At 40.0% G+C, this 21,946-nt stretch overlaps 2 protein-coding genes across 2 annotated transcripts in view; one reads left to right on the forward strand and one right to left on the reverse strand.

Moving 5' to 3' along the window:
* Positions 1 to 13,077: 13,077 nt before the first annotated feature.
* Positions 13,078 to 19,114, reverse strand: LOC118415318 (inhibitor of growth protein 3-like). Its single transcript, XM_035819824.1, has 12 exons — positions 18,946 to 19,114; positions 18,747 to 18,818; positions 18,548 to 18,648; positions 18,353 to 18,418; positions 18,030 to 18,126; positions 17,661 to 17,732; positions 16,952 to 17,143; positions 16,406 to 16,473; positions 15,895 to 16,073; positions 15,030 to 15,206; positions 14,542 to 14,580; positions 13,078 to 14,201 (listed from the first exon to the last, which is right to left on the reverse strand). Exons 1-10 carry the CDS (start codon positions 18,971 to 18,973, stop codon positions 15,101 to 15,103), a joined length of 981 nt encoding a protein of 326 aa, XP_035675717.1. The 5' UTR covers positions 18,974 to 19,114; the 3' UTR covers positions 13,078 to 14,201; positions 14,542 to 14,580; positions 15,030 to 15,100.
* A 224-nt stretch (positions 19,115 to 19,338) lies between these two features.
* Positions 19,339 to 21,946, forward strand: part of LOC118415317 (aminomethyltransferase, mitochondrial-like) — a 57,245-nt gene continuing 54,637 nt past the window's right edge. The window contains exons 1-3 of the mRNA XM_035819823.1: positions 19,339 to 19,535; positions 20,552 to 20,932; positions 21,603 to 21,687. Of these exons, the coding sequence (XP_035675716.1) occupies positions 19,350 to 19,535; positions 20,552 to 20,932; positions 21,603 to 21,687 (652 nt within the window). The 5' untranslated portion in view covers positions 19,339 to 19,349. The remainder of the gene's footprint in view (positions 19,536 to 20,551; positions 20,933 to 21,602; positions 21,688 to 21,946) is intronic.

The following is a 21,946-nucleotide window of genomic DNA, read 5'->3' on the forward strand; positions in this document are numbered from 1 at the left end:
TTGATTTATTAGCTAAAACAATTAACAATGATCACTATGTCTTTCTGTAGACTACTGTGCACTGCAAGACCAACTATGGGAGGAGACGCTAACAAAGTGTTCCAGAAACAACACCTTTGTGACCGCACTACTCAAGAACAGAGAGCTCCGGCCTTGGGTACGTCAGTACTGGGCACGTTGGCAACCGTTAGGGCCACGTATTCCGCTCTGTGAAAAGTTACCAAAGACTCTAACACACTTCGTGGCATACTGCGTTATGGCGGGCACCGAACCAGGCTACATGCGAGCTCACAACGTCAAAAACTACACAATCTTCTTTTCTTCTCTTCTGAACGCTGTGAAAGATCTAAATATACCCGAAGCTGCCTTTTGCACCACCGAGACTGTTGCCACTGCCTCGCTTATCTTGGAGGGTAGAAAGTTCACCACCTCTGACGCATCTGCTTTGGTTGAACTTTTTCCGTACCTCAAATGCTTGGGTAAACTGCACATAATAAAGTCTCGGATGTCGGCTTCTGCTACGAGAAAGATCATAGACCGCCTCTGCGAACTGAAACACCTCACGAATCTCGACCTGTTCAGCAACATCATTGATGACGAAGGTGTATTGAAACTCACACAGACTTTTATCCACCTGAAGAACATGAAGAAACTGTCGTTGGAAGCTAACGCAATCACCCCAACCGGTGGAGAGATCATAGCCCGTAACATCGCTAAACTGCAGGAGCTAGAAACACTCATAATAGGCAACGAAGTTGCTAGTAGCCTACTGACCATGACAAAGGAATTTCTGAAGATGCCTAACCTACGCAAACCGATACTGTCTCTTCTTGTGACCAAACCGGATGACATTCCACATATTGAGAACGATGTGAGGGAGGTGGTACGGCTACTACAGGCCAAGGTGTACAGCGTTAGGCCATGGAAGGTGAAGTTGTTTTATGACCAAACAGACTCAGACCGTAACACAACGTCTAGCTGGAACGCAGTACGTTTGGAGATGAGGAAAGACACTGGCGGAGGAGGCGTGCTTCTCGAATCTAGCGACAGGGAGTTAAGCATTGTGCTCTGGGTGTCACTTCTGGAATGAAGAATAACAAGAGAGGCAACATTTTTGCGAAAATGCAGAATGTTTTCCCTCTAGACTTACTACTCAAATACAATACTATACCATTAGGCTCGCCACAAAGTAGTGTGTGCGAGTGAACAAAATAATGATTTGGACTATGAATGGGGCATCTGAGTAGCTTGACATGATAGCCAGCCCAGGTAGACTTCCCAGGTAGCAAGGTCTGTTCGTTTTAGGCTGTTACACAGAATAGCCGTTTCCATAAACCGTTTCTGCTAGAAGAGCGAAAGAAAAAAGAACACACCAGCAAAAACAATCTGTTTTCTCCTTCGGAAAATATCTAAAAGATGAAACAACATCTGAAGCATTATACATCTATCTGATGTCTCAAGTGTCGTAGTCTTAAATTTGAAAGAGTGCGTGCTTTGCTGTGCTGTATTTGTAAAATTTATATTGCACGGCGTTAGAAAAAATGGCTGTCCTTCAACAGTACGAGTATGTTCTTGTAAAACTTAAACTCTGAGATTTAACGTTATATATCAGGAACTGCAGATGTCTCTGTCAAAGTCATTGTAGAGTTTACACCAACATTTCCTCTTAAATGATCAAGAAGGACTAAGGAAATGTGTTCGATAGATTTATAGGCAAAGCAGTGATTTTGGACCACAATGTTTAGGAGAATATGCAAGTCAGGAAATTACAATTGTGATCTAGGTTTACCCATCATGCAAGTCGTGTTTACTTCAAGGATAGAGCCGTACAATAAATTGTCTATCTAATTTTACAGATGAAAAGAACTCATTTACTCCCACCTTCCTGGAACTACGTAGACGGCTTGGCAATAAAGAGAATAGCTTAATACAGTCAAACCTGCCCCAGCGACCACCTCTTCTCAGCGACCACCTGGCCATTTCGACCGCTTTTTCTCGGTCCCGATTTTTTTCCCCATTGACGTAAGCATTAAGCGACCTTTTCTCAACGGCCATCTGGCCAACGCGACCGCGACCGGCCCAAATTGGGACCCATAACGACCGCATCATTTTCAAAATTGAGGTTTTCATCGATTTTTGATGATAACTAGCGCAATTTTGTGCCGAAATCCTTGTAAGAAAATCCGAATCTAGTTGTTACAGAACATTTAAAAAAAAATCTATATCATTTCAAAGTGAACGAATGCTGAAACGTATATAGCCTCATACTTTTTAAAGAAAGATCTGTGTAGCTCATACGAAACGTGTGAGTGCTTTTGTCCAACTGTACTGTACTGTACATTCAGCCGTGGGTAAGTACGCTATCGGGACGTACCGGGCATCGAATTCGAAAGGTGCACCGTAGTTATTTCAGATCAAGAACATAGCGACGCATTAAGGCTTGTATGGTAGTTAACTGACAGCATCAAAGTTCCCTTACTGTCTAAAACGTTAGTATACAAATACTTGAGCTTTAAAACACTGTATCGTATAAAAATTCGATAAAAGCTTGGGGTTAAATTTACAATTTACAGTGTGCGTGTTGTACTTGAAATTAAATACCTCGCTTCTTCGCGTGCGTGCAGTGTGCTTGCTATTTGCCATTCAACACAGCGGAAACCATTTATACTTTGCATCGGGCATGTTTTGAGTCGATACTCCTCTCAGCGACCACCTGTCCAAATCGACCGTTTTTTTCCGGTCCCCCGGGTGGTCGACTTGGGCAGGTTTGACTGTACCTACTTACCATTTTCATTTTTTTTTGGTGACAGGCATATTAAATACTGATGAAAATACAGCATCATTTTGTCAGTGTTGAGAGTGAAACATTCTTGAATGTTCTTGTGTTCCACCTTTTACTTCTGAAATAGTGTTATCAAGAATAAAGTTTTTTCTACATGAAATAATGATTTCTTATGCCAATCATTGCATACGAGATTGGATAGGAATCCAAGATATTCCGTCCTCGAGGCCTCATTTTCCGTTCCGTCTCTGACTTCACAGTGTTCTTGCTTGTGTGATGTCAATCAAATTCCTTCCTGCAATATCAGCTATATCATTGTGCACACAATATCTACGGTAAACATAGCAGTTTATTAGTTATGAATATATATGCATAGACATTTTCAATGTAATTTGTATTAACGGCGATGATTGCCACTGTCGATAGTATAACGTTACCATCCCACATCTTTGAATGAGAGAATTTGGTGTGTACGTCCAATGGAGAGGCCCCTTGGCCATATATATACTCAAGACGTTTCCAACATATTTTTATCCCAAACCTGTATTGTAGTAAACAAGGATGTAACATTACAGTCTTATTCTCACCCAACATCCACCGACCCCCTCAACGTCCTTGACCTCTTTTAAGCTAAGGGCACAACCCGCCGTACGTGCAAATACGTGCTGTCTACGTGCCAAAACGTGGGCAATCTTTTGGTATCCGTAAGTGGTAAGTACCGTCTCCGTACGAACACGTGGCGAATCCCACGGATTTGGGAGCACGCAGACACGCCGTAGAAATTTAAGTGCATGCGGAACTTTCTCTGCAGCTGCGTTCGGGCTGTGGATTCGCCCTCCGTACGTGCCAGTACGGGCGACGCACCTGCCATGTACAGACTGAACGTTTTCAGGAATACGTGGCGGACGTGGCCTCCACAAAAAACGTACGGACAAATTGCACGTACGGCGGGTTGTGCCCCAGGCTTAAGCTAAGGGCACAACCCGCCGTACGTGCAAATACGTGTTGTCTACGTGCCAAAACGTGGGCAATCTTTTTGGATCCGCAAGTGGTAGGTACCATACCGCCTCCGTGCGAACTCGTACGGAATCCGACAGATTGAGAGCACGTATATACATGACGTAGAACTTTACGTGCAGGCAGAACTTTGTCTTCTTTCGGGCTGACATGCGTTGAGACCGACTTCCTCCCTGCTCTTGCCATTCCTTCCCCACATTTTCAGAAAAAACTTGACGGATGTGACCTCCAAAAAATGTACAGACAAAGAGCACGTACATACAGCGTCCTTGTGTCCTTAGCTTTACATAACACGAATTCATGCATCATGTAACGTTAATGGGGCATTCACCTCGCCACAATCCAAAGCGTTTCAGTTGAAACACGCCTCTTTTTCTTTCATCCGTTTGAAAGCTAGTGACACCTTTCAACAGCCACAAGAGGTTGTATGATTAAAGCCTCCATCGATATCATGAAAGCTCTATCTGTCTGCTTTTAAAGCGTATTATCATAACTATTTACGTAAGTAGTTGTAATAATATAACGTGCTAGGTTCTTGCACCACTTTGTCAATTATACTCAGAATGGGTGTACGGTTGTATCTCATACTCCTGTCCGTATACTTCGTCTTGACATCGGTCCTTCCGAACGAAAACACCTCGAATTCTACCATTCAAACGGGACTACAGCCCACACAGAGTGAGGAGGATCCCAACGCAAACGTGGACACCTGTCGCATGAGGTAAACTACTAGTAACTAACGATATTCTATAATAAGGTTTATAATACAATATTTGGTTTATTTCTTCGATCATTGGACTCTACAATACATGACAATATTGCGCATTTTACGTATTTTACTTGTAAGCAACTATGAAATTACGAGAGAATGATACAAGCCATGTACAATTCAAACAACAATCTTATAGAACTGCAACATAAGCAGAATAAGAGATACAAAATCTATCTTTGAGCAACTACGAGAGAATAATAAATACCATATACATTTGTACAATTGAACCAATAATCATAGGTATACAAAATCATCATCATCGTTCATCCTCGTATGAGGTGGAGCAGACGAAGTTAGTCCTCCAGAACTGTTTGTATACAAAATAAATGGAATAAAAGATACGGAAAAAGTTTTGTAAACGAGGAAAAAACAAACAAACACCCCCAAACGGCTTTTTACGGTACTGTATCAGATCGCCTGGCTTTGATATCACGTGTTCTGGACATACCGTCGTCATGGTTTTTGAGTGGTATCGTTAGTTCACCTCTATCCGCTGTGTTTCTAAACAGGGTATCCAGGGATATCAAAGTTGATGGACGGTAGTTTCAAATTGTAATATTTTCAAATATTGCTGTTTGAAACCATCATCTGTTGACTTGATACTCCTAAATACATTGTTCTTAAAAAGAGCGGATATTGGATACCTACGGATAAAGGTGAACTAGCGTTACATGTAACGTTAGATATCTTTCATATTTTCCTTTCCAGAGAATGGACGTACGACTTCGCCCAGTCAGAACTGCCAGTACGGACCGGATATCGCCGTTATGATGACCACATAAAGGACATGTTCGACAACGTGAAGAAGAAGTTATCTTTCGTGAAGGAGAGTGAACCACTCGTAAGAGGTTCGTTTCCTGTGTATATTTTTGCGGGTCTCTAGTGTACGTCTTACAAAATAGGGCATGTACCCTGGCCGGGTTCTCTCTGAAACCACATAGGTGTTGTATGAGACTGAATCTGCATAGCGTTATATATCAAAGTGCATATCTCTACAAGCCACATGCCAATTGTCATCTCTCAAATCCAATCAGTTTTTCTTTTTCGTTGCTGGACTGCAACAAGAGAGTGGTCGTTAGGGTCCTACCATGATATGCGTTTCTTTTATGAAAGAGTACAGAAGACTACTTTCCCATCAGTTAAGAGATTTGATTTTTAAGAAGTTTAATTTTTGATTTTATATAATTATTATAAATTTGTCAAGTCTCGTTTCTCTTTGGTCAAGGAAAAGAAGTGTTCTTCAGTTATGCTTATGAATCAGATATGTACACACGCTACAAAAACATAAAGAGAAATCATTATTGACACAACAAAAGTACAGCGACTTTCGTAAGGTCAATAACAACTACTTACAGTACATTTAAACAGGGAAAATTCAGATAGATATGAATATTAAATTAAGTCAACATGTTGAGTCTAGCGTGTCATGTACACTATTGGTTCTAAGATTCTTTGATACATCTAAATGTTTGTACACAGTAATCATAAGGGTTATCGCCTTCCATGATATAGCTGAATTTATTCATCGTACAGAAAGTAGCAAATTCTGAGCATGAGGAAAGGATTGTGAACAGCTTCGTGCGTTTATCATCATATCGTGAACAATTAGTAACAAAGTGACGTTCATCTTCGAACTCATCTGGGCATTATGATATATTCTCGGCGAAAGTAACAAAGCGGTCTCTTATCCCCTTTGTAGACGCCTGTTTAAAGAGGGAACGACGCTGGGAGGATTATGTCAAGGAAAAATGCCCCAAACCAGTGTCGGCGGTATCAGAACCCTCTAGCGGTAACAACGCCGTGGTGAGCGCACTGCTGACCGCCCAGCCGTTCTGGCCTCGGCTCTGCAGGACCTGGGTACGTACGGGATATTTATGATAATGTTTTGATGATTTATACTACATGGCATATAGAGGCATGAATTGGGTGCAGACATGTCAGCGCAATGGCATACTGACACAGCAGTGTCGCCTTGCGGACAAAATTATTATTACCATCACTCCATGCGGTAATTTCTTTAATTTCTATGTGTGATTGGTCAAGTTTTAAAATGTTATAAGCATTTTTTACCCTATTTAGATCCGCCTGCTGTCTGCCATTGGTTAGCTTTGTCCAATAGTGTTAACGATAGAGTCCACGTTACCCAGTCAACTTCAAGTTTCTTTTTCCTATGTCAACGAAAAATCTGCAGTTTGCTTTCTTGTCACTAGGGGTCGCTGTGAGACCGTGAGCAATCATACTGAAACGGATGTTGTGAACAAAGCGTCTATGAGAGACATTTCACTGTTTTAACCTTCCTGAAGTTTGTTGTTTAGAGGCACATTTTGGTGTTTGGTGAATAGCATGAAATCTATTCTTTTATGTTTGATTTGCTCCTCTGATCGCTTTTGCCTATACTGAGCTAGAATATAGGGGTTGCGCCAGTTGGAGAGGGGGTGGTGGTGCAGGGCAGGGCAACAGCAAATCTTGCGAACCATGTTAGATCGCCATGTGGACTATTGCAGGGTTTTCTTGCTTTCGGTCGTCACGGCAAGTGTTTTAATAAGTGATTCCTGTATCCATTCATTGTCTACATAAGGTAGATATACCTGTCCTTGGTGCTGAACACACACGCAAGAAAACGCACGTGTCCCTGTACAGTGTATACACATGGGGCCCTTTCCCAATTAAACTATTCAATCAGTGCAGCATGTAACAATCCCTGGATGTTTAAGTCTGTAGATAAAGTCACAATTCTTCAGTTTGCCTCTACAAGTTTATACTTTTCAGTTTTAGTGGATGTTTTCGAATATACCTGATTCCGGTACGGCAACAAAATTTCTTGTTTGTTCTTGTTGACAAGCATTTGCTGCAACACAGGCGTGAATGCATCCATAGAATTTACTTGCTGTGGCCTTAGTTGTATCGTACAGCCGTGGACTTTGCAGGTGTGTGAACTACAGGGCTGTCTACTACAAAAGTATATGTAAGAATTTCAAGCATTTTTTTCGTTCCAATCGTGTAGCTCCGGAATCCAAAGAAGTGGTGGGGATGGCCCGTTCTACCATGTAAAGAGTTTCCCAAGACTTTGACTCACTTTGTGGCGGGCTGCGCTCAAAAGGGCGCATACGAACACGAAAGCTACATGAAAGCAAACGGTTTCAACAACCATGCAGATTTCTTCTCGTCGCTACTAAACGCTGTGAAGGTGATACCCAATAACGCCTTTCCCGCCAACAACAGTGATGTTGCCGCCGTTCTCAATCTTGACGTAAGGAAGACGCTAACTCTCGCCGACGCATCCGCACTCGCCAAGCTCTTTCCATACCTCGAATACTTGCAAAAGCTACACATAAGAAACTCTTGGATGTCAACTTCTGCTACAAGAAAGATCATCGATCAGTTGGGTGCCTTAAAACATCTTGAAGATCTTAATCTGAACGGTAATAAAATGGACGAGGAAAGCGTTAAGAGCGAATGTCTGTAAGGGTCAAACAATGGTGGCACCGGTCAAAAAATAGATTTGGCTCCTTTTTTGCACAGTGATAGTACTTGGTACACAACCCCTCAAAATAGCTTTCTTTCTTCTCAGAACCCCTAGTTGCCATGGCAACAGGCCAAAGAAGTTTGGGGGCCATTTTGCCGGATTTGGGCATGTCAAAAACATGAAAATTGGCCAACTTTAGGGCACTATCACTGAACAATGCTTTAACTAAACAACAAAAGCAGAATATGCTGATCAGAGCAATGCCTCAACTTGTATGAAATAGCAGTAAAGTTAATCTCCTGTAAATTCTAAGGCCCTGGGCAGCCTGAATACAATACACTGTTTTCAGGTTGTAAAGAATCTGAAATTTTGCCCAACTTCAAAGCACTGAAAGTCCATAAGTATAAAATATTTTCGCTTGCAATTTACTACAAATAATAACCTACTATAGGGCTATTAGATGAATGCTAGCAAAGTTTGGGTTCTTGTTTTGTTGCTACGCAATCGTCCGACAAAGTGGGTCAAATTTCATGATTTTGATAATATGTCATTTTGTGCTCTCTTTAAACAATCATAAGTCCCATACCAAAGTTGCTCTGCAATTAAAATTCACATGGATTATAATCCAATATATTGTCTATCAAATGCACATTTGTCAAGTTCGGGTTCTAGTTTTGTTGCTACGTAATTGTCCTTTAAAGTGGGTCAATTTTTATGATTTTGATAAAATACATTATTTTGCATCATCTTCGAACAATCATAACTCACAAGCCAAAATTGTTCTGTAACTAGAATTTACCTGAAATGTAAACCAAGATATTGTTTCTCAAGGTCATGCTTGTAAAGTTTGGGTTCTTGTTTTGTTGCTAAGCAATTGTCCGTTAAATTGGGTCAATTTTCATGATTTTGATGATATATCATTTTGTGCTCTCTTTGAACTGTCATAAGTTGCAAAGTAAATTTGTTTTGAAATTGAAATTGACAAGGAATACAAACGAATATATTGTCTATCAACCTCCTTGATCAAATGCATGTTTGGACACTTCGAGTTCGGGTATTCTAACAATGAATGTACATGTCCCTGAAAGTAGGTCGTATTCCACTGACTTTTCCACAAATCATGTTCTTGACAACAGTGATACACAGTCTTTGTTTTTATAGATCGATGTAGCAATGTGCTATCACCATGAAAAAAAATTGTAGGGATTATATTCTACACAAAGTCAGACTAATCGACTCTGCACTTTTAAACACTTTTCTAGTTTTAAAGCTAAGCATGACGTATGACTACAGTCTTAAACATGTTTGTATCCCCACAATATGACGACTTATTTCTACATTGGAACAAATATCTTGAATCTCTGTGCATCTTTCCCTTCACAGTAATGTGAAAAACATGTGACTGTGTTTTCAACTTCTGCTAACACACTCATTTTCAGCAAAGACATGAACTTTGGTATTCTTGAATTTTTGCCACAAATATGGACTTCCAAAGGCAATCATTTATTTGTGATCGCAAATCAGATTTAGAAATGTTAGTTCGTACAAGTTCAATTTCCTTGCCAATTCGCAAGCTTATATGTGTCTCCCAAAAAGGAAGACGTAGATAAATGTCATTCGTTGCTTCATTTTGATCTTTACTGTTGATAGATTTGAACAAAGTTAGGTCAAGATGCTGACCTTCATCATCCTCCGCCGTATTTTGACGTTAGCCTGTCAAGCTAATTTCCACACAGACAGACTAGCAAACAAACATCAATCGCCGCCAGGAGTTGGCATTTCAGGCAAACCTCAAGAGTACCTACTAGGTTCGTTCTTGCCCTTGCTTAAAACGAGTATGGTCCATTGAATAGCAGAAACTGAAAAACACATGTTTTCACATAAATGCTACCGTGAAAAGAAAGATGCACAGAGATTTATGATATTCGTTCCAAATATGTATATACATTGTATAAGCTAAGTCTTCGAGAGTCATACTGTGGGGATGCAAACATGTTTAAGACTGTAGTCATACGTCATGCTTAGCAGTAAAACTAGCAGAATGTTTGAAAGTTCAGAGTGGATTAATCTGACATTAAACATAAATATGACTTTGTGTAGAATATAATCCCTACAATTTTTTTTTCATGGTGATAGCACATTGCTACATCGGTCTATAAAAACAAAGACTGTGTATCACTGTTGTCTAGAACATGATTTGTGGAAAAGTCAGTGGAATACGACCTACTTTCAGGGACATGTACATTCATTGTTAGAATACCCGAACTCGAAGTGTCCAAACATGCATTTGATAGACAATATATTCGTTTGTATTCCTTGCCAATTTCAATTTCAGAACAAATTTACTTTGCAACTTATGACAGTTCAAAGAGAGCACAAAATTATATATCATCAAAATCATGAAAATTGACCCAATTTAACGGACAATTGCTTAGCAACAAAACAAGAACCCAAACTTTACAAGCATGACCTTGAGAAACAATATCTTGGTTTACATTTCAGGTAAATTCTAGTTACAGAACAATTTTGGCTTGTGAGTTATGATTGTTCGAAGATGATGCAAAATAATGTATTTTATCAAAATCATAAAAATTGACCCACTTTAAAGGACAATTACGTAGCAACAAAACTAGAACCCGAACTTGACAAATGTGCATTTGATAGACAATATATTGGATTATAATCCATGTGAATTTTAATTGCAGAGCAACTTTGGTATGGGACTTATGATTGTTTAAAGAGAGCACAAAATGACATATTATCAAAATCATGAAATTTGACCCACTTTGTCGGACGATTGCGTAGCAACAAAACAAGAACCCAAACTTTGCTAGCATTCATCTAATAGCCCTATAGTAGGTTATTATTTGTAGTAAATTGCAAGCGAAAATATTTTATACTTATGGACTTTCAGTGCTTTGAAGTTGGGCAAAATTTCAGATTCTTTACAACCTGAAAACAGTGTATTGTATTCAGGCTGCCCAGGGCCTTAGAATTTACAGGAGATTAACTTTACTGCTATTTCATACAAGTTGAGGCATTGCTCTGATCAGCATATTCTGCTTTTGTTGTTTAGTTAAAGCATTGTTCAGTGATAGTGCCCTAAAGTTGGCCAATTTTCATGTTTTTGACATGCCCAAATCCGGCAAAATGGCCCCCAAACTTCTTTGGCCTGTTGCCATGGCAACGAGGGGTTCTGAGAAGAAAGAAAGCTATTTTGAGGGGTTGTGTACCAAGTACTATCACTGTGCAAAAAAGGAGCCAAATCTATTTTTTGACCGGTGCCACCATTGTTTGACCCTTACAGACATTCGCTCTTAAGAAGCTCGCACAGAATTTCGTCCATCTTAAAAGTATGAAAATGTTGAATTTGGAGGGAAATGACATCAATGCAGCCGGTGGAGATACTATAGCCGGAAATATCGCTCATCTGCAAAAGCTGGAGGAACTGTCTATCGGTGGTGGTATGACAAAAATGGCCACTAGCTTTCTGGACATGACAAAGGCATTCGTGCAAATGCCCAAACTGCACTGCGTTCACCTGTACGCTATCCAATCCACGTCTGCTGAAATTCCTGAAGTAGAGAGACTGGTAAGGGAAGTGATCAACTTGCTGAAGGCCAGGGTGTACGGTGTCTTTGGATGGTCGGCAAATAAAGAGAAACTGTTTTATGACGCTACAGAGACCGGGAACACAAATCTGGACACGAAATGGGAAACAGTTCGTTCAGAGATCAGCTATGACTTAGCTAAAGGGAAGCAAGGCGTGTTTATTGTGTCTAGCAATAGGGAAACGACGTTGTCCATTCATTTTTACGTCTCCTGTTCGGACTGTTGAAAGGTAAGGACGATTTCAAGACACAGACTTTTACTAAGGTCACATTTACACCGGGGGTGTAGCTGCGGCTAGTGGACTGTCGGGCACCGCGAATACTCCTCGGTGTTTTTACTATTAAGTTCGGCGTCTATATGTCACCGGGTCCCGGGTTGAATTTAACTCCGAGTTTAAAAAAATCCGGGGACACAGCCGTGCCAGAAAAAAAATAATACCCCATTATTAAGTAGCTGCAGAGTGTGCCACGGGGCCACTTTTAACTAGTTGTGACCCTTGCATTTCTGCACTACAGTATTTGCCTTGTACAATGAATTGAGTTTTCAGAGAACCTCACTTCGTAATCACTTACTGTATATACATAGCATGTTGTGCTAAGATTATAAAAAATATATAGAATCTAGTAGAAGGTATTTTAGTTGTTCACTGATAATAAAATCCACGCTAGCTGCCGATATTTGCTTATTGAAGCTTAACAGTGATTTGACCATTATATCTGTATTGACATGCATATGAATGCCTGAGAAATGTAATACTGGGATTTGTAGAAAATGATTGACGTATACCCAACATGACTTGCTTTGAAATAACAAATACTAAGATTTTCTTAATATGTCTACGCGATTTTTCCCATCATTCATCTATTCATTCATGTATTGAAAACGTATGTAGTCGGCATATTTTCAATGTAATACTATATGCATGAAAGGCCCGAAATGTAACTTATTTGATCAACATGATTGATCTTTTTTATGCTTCGTAGAATCTTACCTAATTTCCTGGATTTTGTACATATTCAGACATGTCCTTGTTGGTATATTTTCAATACCTTCAAATTATTTTTCTTGGACTAAAAATGTAATTTGGAGATATTGAACATGTGTGGGTGATAACCTAAAATCTGAGGTGTTCACAAGACATGGATATTTGTAAGTGCATATTGTTATTATGTGCAATTGTAGTACCTTTCTTTTACATACCTCAGCTGTTCTTAGTGTATGACAAGTATTTACGTATATGCAGTAATACACAAAAATATGTAAACGTATCCTTCAATATTCCTTGAAGAGTGTGATAGTTTTCTTAGTTTGGAATAGCATTTGATTTCAATTGAAAGTTAGTCTTAGAGTAACTTTGCTCTTAAAGATTTCAGCAAACACATTTCCAATTTAGCAACACACAAAAAACGAACACACAATAGCCACCACTTCATCTTGAGATTGTTTACTTCATCACAATAAAAATGTTTGGAAATGGTTTGGTATCTAGTCTGAAGTTACTGCAACACATCTGTGAGGAAAGACTACATCATACATTCTTCCTGTTGAAATAAAGGTTTTTATGTACACTTTCATTGCACTGAACTGTTACACTTAACAGGGTCCTTATAAAGTATTACCCACACCTTGTGTGTAAGGCTATAGCAAGAAAACATGCCATATGCTAATTTTGTTACTTAGACTTTGTAGACTGCAAAACAAAAGTTTTTCTCAAGTCTATACCATTCTGAAATGGTAACAGATAATTGTTGCCACCATCTTGGTAAATGTTTTTTCTACATTGTTTTTTTCTGATGTTTTGTAATAAGGAAGCAGCTGTTGCTATTTCTGAGGTACTGTACCAGCATTTCAACTATCCATATTTTTATTTGCCAGAGGCTGCTATTCGGTATGCATAAGTATGCAAAGCAGTGCTACCGGTAAGACTTTTGGCATACATTCTGCACAAGTATGCAAAGCAGTGCTAAGACTTTTGGTATACGCTCTATCTCGATGGTCAATATTCCTTCATCCAACAAGTCACATGCTTACCAAACAGGTGAGGGGTTTTGAAGCGGAAGACGTCATTGTTAGAAGTACAAGCTTTAAGCAACCTTTAAGTCAGAAGAGCACACAGGAATTTTTCTCAAGTCAAGGTATAATGCTTGAAGATAAAGATGCTGGCCAACATTAAAGGTGTACTGCTGAAAACTTAAGTCTTCCATGTGATGACCACTTTAATATACCTGATTTATATCTTTCCATTGCCCAGCCTACAACACCTACGAAGCCCCCACAGCTAACTTCTCTTCTGCTCTTCTTGGGCCTCCATTCTGTACATGCCACAGCACTTCACATAACACCATCGCAAAGATAACAGATCAAACCAGGGCAAGGGACTGAGGTCACACTTTTTGTATTCTACAGGTGTCTTATGCATTGCATATTTTGCTGATTCACTTTTGTTTGACCCCCCTCCTCTTCATAGCAGCAGTGCATTGTGGGCAGTACCATTTCCCCTTGGGCGGCTCGGAGATGCCGACACAGCCGTAGTGGAACCACTCAATCGGACACTGCGTACAGGAAAGAACGTTAGCAACATTATTGATAACAACCAAAACAACATAGAAAAGATTGTCAAGGCCAGAAGTTCTGCTGCAGTACCAGAGAAAGCCACTTAGGACCCATAATCAAACTTGTCCTGTCTAGCTAACGTATTCTCACATGCCAAATATCACACACATCTATTCATGCTGTCTACCAACAAGCCCCCAGACAGTTCAGTTCATCCTCGTACGAGGTGAAAACATTACCTTCTTGGTGGAGGCAATAATCTTCATAGGCACAGAAGACCATCTAGTCAATGGTAAATGAAGGTAGCATAAAAGGAAAAAACAACAAAAAGGTACTTACATCTTCATTGTCACAGCCCACCATGTCTCCATAGGATACCTGAGGACAAGAAAATACATGCATATCTTCAATAATAGTTTATCAAATAAGTCTAATATTAAAGAACAATGAATAATGCAGGATAAAAAAATTGCAAGAAGGAAAGGCAGTGATCTCATACCAGTTAAGCTCAACTGAACTCAATAAACAATTGTGCCACTCTTCCACTGGTCACGACAGAGAATACAAATGCTATGCAGAGTATTCAAAGGTCCATGATATTCTCCTAGCACTTTTTGACAAGTACAATGAGCAGTGGAACACGGCTTAACATCCTGTCTTAAGGACAGCAACCCTTTCCAATAAAATGCATGTTGGGTGAACGACACAACCAAGATTCAAACTCAAAAGGTTCCTTATTCAGAATCAGGGTTACTAACAGCTGGACTACACATGATATAATACAAATAAAAAAACTACACTGCAACAAGGTCCAAAGTTCTAGTCACCTGATTACATATACAGTATCTTGGTTCATTAGGATCGAAGGTCCAGTCCATGGACGATGTAGTGGGTTCCTCTATGATGGTTGCCTGAGGCTGGAAGGTCTCCACAGGTGCAGTGGCGGGACAGGTGTGGAGGCGGCAGCCGCTGCGGCTGCGGCAGCTGCTGCAGCTTTTGGTGTTCTGTGAAGAAAGACGAGCCAGGGTAAACAACTGAGCCCAAAGCACTGAAGAAGACATGGCGAAACAATGAGCGTTGGCTCGAATAAAGATCCACTAAACAGGATTATGCGGCTCAAGCGTCTTTTCTGAAGATGTGGCATACTATGTAAGTGTGTATGGTTGGCTCGAGGTTGTCCTTTCCCATGCACTTGAAAGAAAAGCCATTGTAAAGTTACTCGGAAAAGTACAAGGGTTCACCGTTGTCGGAAATAGTAGGCACTAGAGTACATAAAAAACTACAGCAATACAGCATATAATCTATTTGAAAATCCAGGAGTAGAAACTAGAATCAGGCAATCAACATCTCTTCATTGATGTATACTATAAGTATAAGCAGCTTTGGAAACATTTAAGTTATGCAAGACTTAAGTCTGGACTTTGTTTTACTGAGGTTATACTATTTTATTTCTCTCCCAAGGCCAGCCCTTTATAATAGCCTTGGCTAGTTGGGCGACCTTGGCTGCCCTGTAATGCCAGCCAAACAAATAAATAAAAAATAAAATAAATTTGATATCTACCTACTATATGGTGGTGTCAAAGTGTGTCCACAACACTCTACAATTAAAGCTTGTTATATCTTTACAACAGATGTTGGGTTAGATAAACTTAAGCCTGAAACAATGTAGTCTAGAATGTCAGAGTTGCTCACTTTTTCTGTGTTCTCTGAGACCTGCTTGTGTCGGCAGCAGAGACACTGGGAGAGTTGGCCTGTGCTGTGACTCCGTAGTTGGTCCCCAGGTTGAAGTCTAGTCCTAAGTTGGTCAGGTTGGCGTTCTTCATCACTTCGTACGTGGTCTTAAGGCTGGAGGTGCGACGTCCCTGTTGCATCTGTGGACAGGGGAATTTAGGATTTACAAAAAGGCAACCCCTGCATGCAAAAATTCACATCTACCTCACACTAATAAAATCCATGAAGTCTTAATGTAACCAAGATTTCTTAAACTTCTCATCTTGGTTCTACGACATTGTGACATGAAGTTCTCAAGGACTACTAGTACTACACTTCATTTCAGAGACATGTGCTGAACATGTCACCATCTCATCATTCCATGCCATAGCTATATAGCATTCTATAGCCTATAATTTTATTACCTGGCAAACGAACTATGGAATTGAAACTCTGGATAAACTGACAGCACTCCATATTGCTGCATCCATACCTGAAGTGTTTGGTTGACAGCTTGAGCAGCAGCAGCAGCAATAGCACCACTTCCTGCACCAATTTGACCTGAAATGGAAGTACAACTTTCTTACATCTGAAATACAATGCCCTCATTTGCAGTTCATATTATGTAATCATTAAAAACCATGGCACCTGAGATTGTACTACTTTTAATGGTGTACATTGTTACTTTAAATCGTACCATTGAAGTGAAGATTTGGGGTTACCAAAATACTACTAAATCTGACATGGTACATGAAACTTTTGCATATCTTTTCAAAGTTACAACTAACATTAACAAGGTAATCGGACACAGCAGACTTCACCTCCTTAACCATACTCCTTTCAAACCTTGTAGACGTAATAAAACTCCACCAATGAGGATGCAAACACCACATACAATACTCTGCTCACTGACAATGTGGATGTAAAAACCACACATATGCAAACATCAGAGAGAGACAAGCTTAGAAGAATATTTCCTTCCCTCAGTATGAAATACCAGTAGTAAAATAGTAGTAACATAAAACAGGTTTTTACTTACCCAGGTTGGGCAAAGTAAGTGCAGGAGAAGGCTGCTGCAGACTTGGGTAGAGACTAGGAGTGGGCGGGGTGGATGTGTTGCTACGGTAACTGACAGGAGAGTCTGGCGTCCCATTGGTCAACGTTCTCAGCAGCTTGTCAGATGCTGGTCTCTTCTCAGGCTGGTGTTCTGTCTGTGTCACATACTTTCTCTCTGTTTGGAAACAAGTAAATAATTAAAGGCATGTTTTGACGGCATGTATTTTACATTACCATTGCATAAATTAAGATAAACTCAACCAGGGTTCTAGCCAGTGTTCGTCCTTTTGTCCTTTGACGAAATTTTCCAGCTGGAGACGGACAAAACTTTTGCCCTTTCCATCCTGTGTCGGACAAAAATCGGCATGTAAAGATATCAATTGAACCAAGCAGAGTCTACCAGCAAATTCAGCCCCTCAAAATGAAGGAAAAAGCATTTCAGGGGGTCTAGATTTCAAAATTTTCCTGAGGTAGCATGCCCTCGGACCCTTTTGGATCATCGCACCAGTCCTTCGATGGGATTTCCATTTAAAATCCAGGGGGCAGAAAAAAGATTTAGGCTGGCTAGAATACTAAACCTTTCTATTTGTTGCTTTTTAACCTTCTCCCATCTCCCAACTATTAGAGAATTTTGATGGCCAAATGACTAGTTCAGTGAGCTTAAGGTTAAAAATAGAATGACTTTGGCTTACTTTCAGTTTTAGGTTTTCCGCCATGTTGATGTTGACTTCCAGATGGGGTAGGGTTGTCCAACTCCAGGGATCCTGAGAAAAAATACATTAACAAACCATGAAGTACATAAACAATTCCTTTTAGTCAAATGAAGAGGTAAGAATAAAAAAAGGAAGTGGTTATACTCTTGGTAGACTGTGATAAACACAGGAAATATTTGGACCATTGCACAGGAGAGCCCCCTAGCAAGTTGTTATCAAACTGCATGTCAATGAAAGTTATGCAACAATGAACTTTGTTTCTATTACTCATATAAGTTCTCCAGTATCTAGTATCCAGTATGAATCCCATTGGAAAATTACAGATCAATTGAAGGATAGAAAACCTACTTCTCTCCAAGATTTCTGTGATACCAGCATTGTCTGCTTCCAATTCCATCTTGAATTTCTGGAGTTCTTGGTCAAGTTTGCGCAAGTGCCGGTCAACCTAATGGATAGAAAACAACATTCACAAACATACTGATATTTTTTTTTTACTTTGTCACTTGTATGCTTTGTTACAATAGTTGGAAACAAACTATATATGTCATATGCAAATTAGTCAAAACCTGAAAACTAAATTGACTTTATATCCAAATTCATCAAAATTGAGAAGAAAAATTCCTGAAAACCTGCAAAAAATTATGATATGTAAAAATATCACATAAACTTACCAAATCATAGATTTGGTTGGCAAGCTGAACTTTTTCATCCGCATCCTCAAGTGCCTTGTAATAATCCTGTAAAACAAGTGTAAAAAAATTGTTGTGATGAAGAAATTTGCAAAGATAACATGATTAATAGATAATCTTATCAGATTTTGCCGGAAGCGTATCCAGTCTCCATCTGTTGCCATGGCAACAACTCACCTGGCGAATCTTCTCAAACTGCTCATCCCGCGCTTCTGGTTTCATCTTCTTGGCGTTGGTAAAAAGCGTTTTTACCCGTTCCTCCAGCGTATCCATGGCATCTAAAGCAAGAAAACCGCAGAAAAGTTAATATTTTACTGTACCAAACGAAAGAAAAGTGATAAAATTGGTGAAATGCCCGGAGAAAGTGGTTACCCACTTTGCACTTGCAGGTCCATTTCGCGCATTTCCGTGAACCGGTCCCTTAGGTCCTGCGGCAGGGTCTCGATCACTGCAACAACACAACAAAAAAGAGGTTAAAAATATCCGTCAAACGCCCAAACGATGCGGAAATTTTCCACAGAATTGGAAGATGGAGGTCTTATGAATCGAATCTGGTGCGTTAGGAGTTGTCTTACTCTCGAGATAGTCCTCTAAGTACAACATTTTGAAGGGGTTCTCTGCGCTCGATCGTCTCTGTAATGGCGGAGGAAAAATTTCAACTCTCGCTCCTCGACTCCCTAGGCTGCTATGACGCTGTCACCTCCTCTCTGATTGGCTAGGATTCATAAGGCCTGTATCAAGTCAAACGACTAAGAAATTCTTAACTCTAGTTTCTGTCGTCAAATTATAGTGATAGATTTATCCAACATACAATATAAATGCTTTAGAATTTAGAATTTGTTAGCATATTTTCCCATTTTTGAAGATTCATGATCTGTAATGGTGTTTATTTACTCCAGTTTAACCAATCAAAAGGCTCTATACAGAAGCCGGTTTGGCTTGTAAGATGACCTATGACCTGAAGTATCTCTCACTGCGCATGCGTACGTTAGCCGCGGTCATTTTGCTGTTCCTGTTTTTCTGCAAGTTTGTCCGACGGATAATTGTAAGTTTTCACCCGAAAATGACATTGACAACCGTTTTTCGGGCTTGTATGCGACTCCTCCAGCTGAGACGTTTACCAGAACGTGTAACAACCATCTATGCAAGATCGTTTTCGTCAGAGGTCGGTATGGTTTTCAGCATGCTATGCAAGGTTACGATAAACGCGAAATGGGTGAGGAAATCATAGGCTGCTACAGGGCACATATTAGTTTTCAACACGTGATTTTAGGAAATCTCAATCTCAAATTACAAAGGGGTCTAATGAGTTATTGGTCTCAAATGCATTGGTCTTATTGTTTGTCATGAATATCAACCGTATTTGAAAGGCAACCTATTAAAAGCAATGTCACAGTCATTGTTATGAGTGGAAATATTCTTAATAAGGCAGTCTGTATAATATTGACATCTAATGCATTATTTTAGCACATTTACATCATTATTTCATAAATTGAGCCGTTAAAAACAGCGCGGGAATGAGTTGCACAAGGATTCCAGATCAAGTCCTTATTTTGGGGGGGGGGGGGTACAATAATAAGGAATATCCTCGTGCAACTTGTCTCTGGGCTGTTTTTTCAAATTATGATGTAAATGTGAGAATACAGTGCAGTAGATGTCAATATCATGCAGATTGCCTTATACAGAATATTTCCACTTTGACGCTGTAAATTATATAAAGAGGGTTGAATGTTCCCAGATCTAGATTCTTTGAGAATACCGCTAAGGCGAGAGACAAGAAGCTATGACAAGAAAACACGTCTAGAAACTTTGGATGCAAAGATTCAACTCAAGTTTATTTCAGAAGGTCAAACAATTTGAATGTCGCACCTGTGAATGAGCGCTAACGTCGCTGTTCAATGTCTATTGGTCGATCCTGTTCGCAGGTGCGGACTTCTAACAACTGCATTCTAAGAACACTACTCCACCCACAGTCAAAAAATTTAACAATGCACTGCAACGTCTTGCATTCTGAGAGTCAGACTTGTATCATTCCTACAATAGCATGCGTTTATATATATTAGTTTTACATAACCAAAATAGATAGATTTTGTGATAATCATCAACAGATAAACTTCAAGTTAAACCCTTTCCGTAGCCTGTGCGTATTGTAATGTAAGCTTCTCCTTTGCCATTCCTTAGGCTGATCTTAAAAAGACTCCCCTATACGAGTTCCACAAGGAGCATGGCGGCAAGATGGTGGACTTCACCGGTTGGTCCATGCCTGTGCAGTACAAGGACGGCATCTCCGCATCTCACCTCCACACCCGCACCAACGCTTCCATCTTCGACGTCTCGCACATGGTCCAGAGTCGGATTCACGGCAAGGACGCGGTCAAGTTCATCGAGTCGTTGACCGTCGGGGACGTCGCGGGGTTGCAGGAGAACCAAGGGACCTTGACCTTGTTCACTAACGACAGAGGAGGAATCATGGATGACTTGATCGTGTCTAAGACCTCAGAAGGGTTTCTGTACGTGGTGACGAATGCTGGCTGTGCTGAGAAGGACATCGCACACATGCAGGTTTGGGGTTAACAGATATGTGAGGGTGTTCCATTTCCCTGCTTTAGCCAGTAAACATATGAAGACTTTATCCAAGGAGTTTTTTGCTTTATCATTGGGATGAGTCTAATTATCATGTATGTAGTGTACATGTAGGAGTGATGCAAATCCTGGGAGGGCTCAAAATGGTGTTATTCTATTTCATGTGCACAATATTTAATCTCAGCTTGAAAAGTTGTTGCATTGTTGATATTGTTTTCTGCAAGTCATCTGCAAACTTCAGGTTGTTTTGTGGCATTCAGTCTATCGTGGATATTCGGGGCTCTCTTCGGTTTGGCCCAAACTCCTAGCACATTAAACTTCAAGTTCTACCAGGTGCTTAAAATTACCCAGGGGAAAGAAACCCCGAAGAAAGCCAGTCACTCCTCATCAGACTTGATGCCAGGTTAGCAGGTTGTTGGTTATGTTGAACCTCATTTGTGTTACATGTGGAGCTCATAACATTTGAGGTATAATAGGAGTACCAAAGGAATACATGACAAAGTTCACGTTCCCCTCTGGATCTGTTAAGTCATTGTCAATGATTATGTTTGCACATAGCAAGATGGTAATAGATAAATTTCAGTCTGCATTGGCATCCAATTGTAACTGTTTTTTTCTTTCAAGAATCAGTTTTTTCTTTTCTTTTTAGAGCCAGTGTAAAGAGTTTCAAGCCCAAGGTCATGATGCAGCAGTAGAGGTCATCCAGGAGCAGTTTGGTCTCTTGGCATTACAAGGTGAGCCAGCACTATCTTGACCATTTACTAGTAGGTACACCCTCCTTTATTGGCAATACCTTGCAATATACAACTTACATGCCCAAGGACACTTTATTAGATGCAGTTCAACTTGATCTCACTAGATGTCATCAGTGAGCTGATGGTGACTATATGATAGCATGTGATTGTGAAAATGTAGTGCTAGATAAAATAATTATTACAAGTAGATATAAATATGTATAGACTTGAATATTGAGCATAAACAATATACTGTTCC

This window comes from Branchiostoma floridae, chromosome 5, assembly GCF_000003815.2.
Source record: "Branchiostoma floridae strain S238N-H82 chromosome 5, Bfl_VNyyK, whole genome shotgun sequence".
In the NCBI taxonomy this organism is placed as follows: Eukaryota; Metazoa; Chordata; class Leptocardii; order Amphioxiformes; family Branchiostomatidae; genus Branchiostoma; species Branchiostoma floridae.

Coding starts and splice junctions, on each gene's coding strand:
- LOC118415318 (XM_035819824.1), bottom strand. CDS start 18,973: ATGTTGTACTTAGAGGACTATCTCGAGA. Junction 17,144..17,660: donor CGGAAAACCTAAAACTGAAA/GTAAGCCAAAGT, acceptor GTTTCCAAACAG/AGAGAAAGTATGTGACACAG. Junction 16,074..16,405: donor CTGTCAACCAAACACTTCAG/GTATGGATGCAG, acceptor CCCTGTCCACAG/ATGCAACAGGGACGTCGCAC.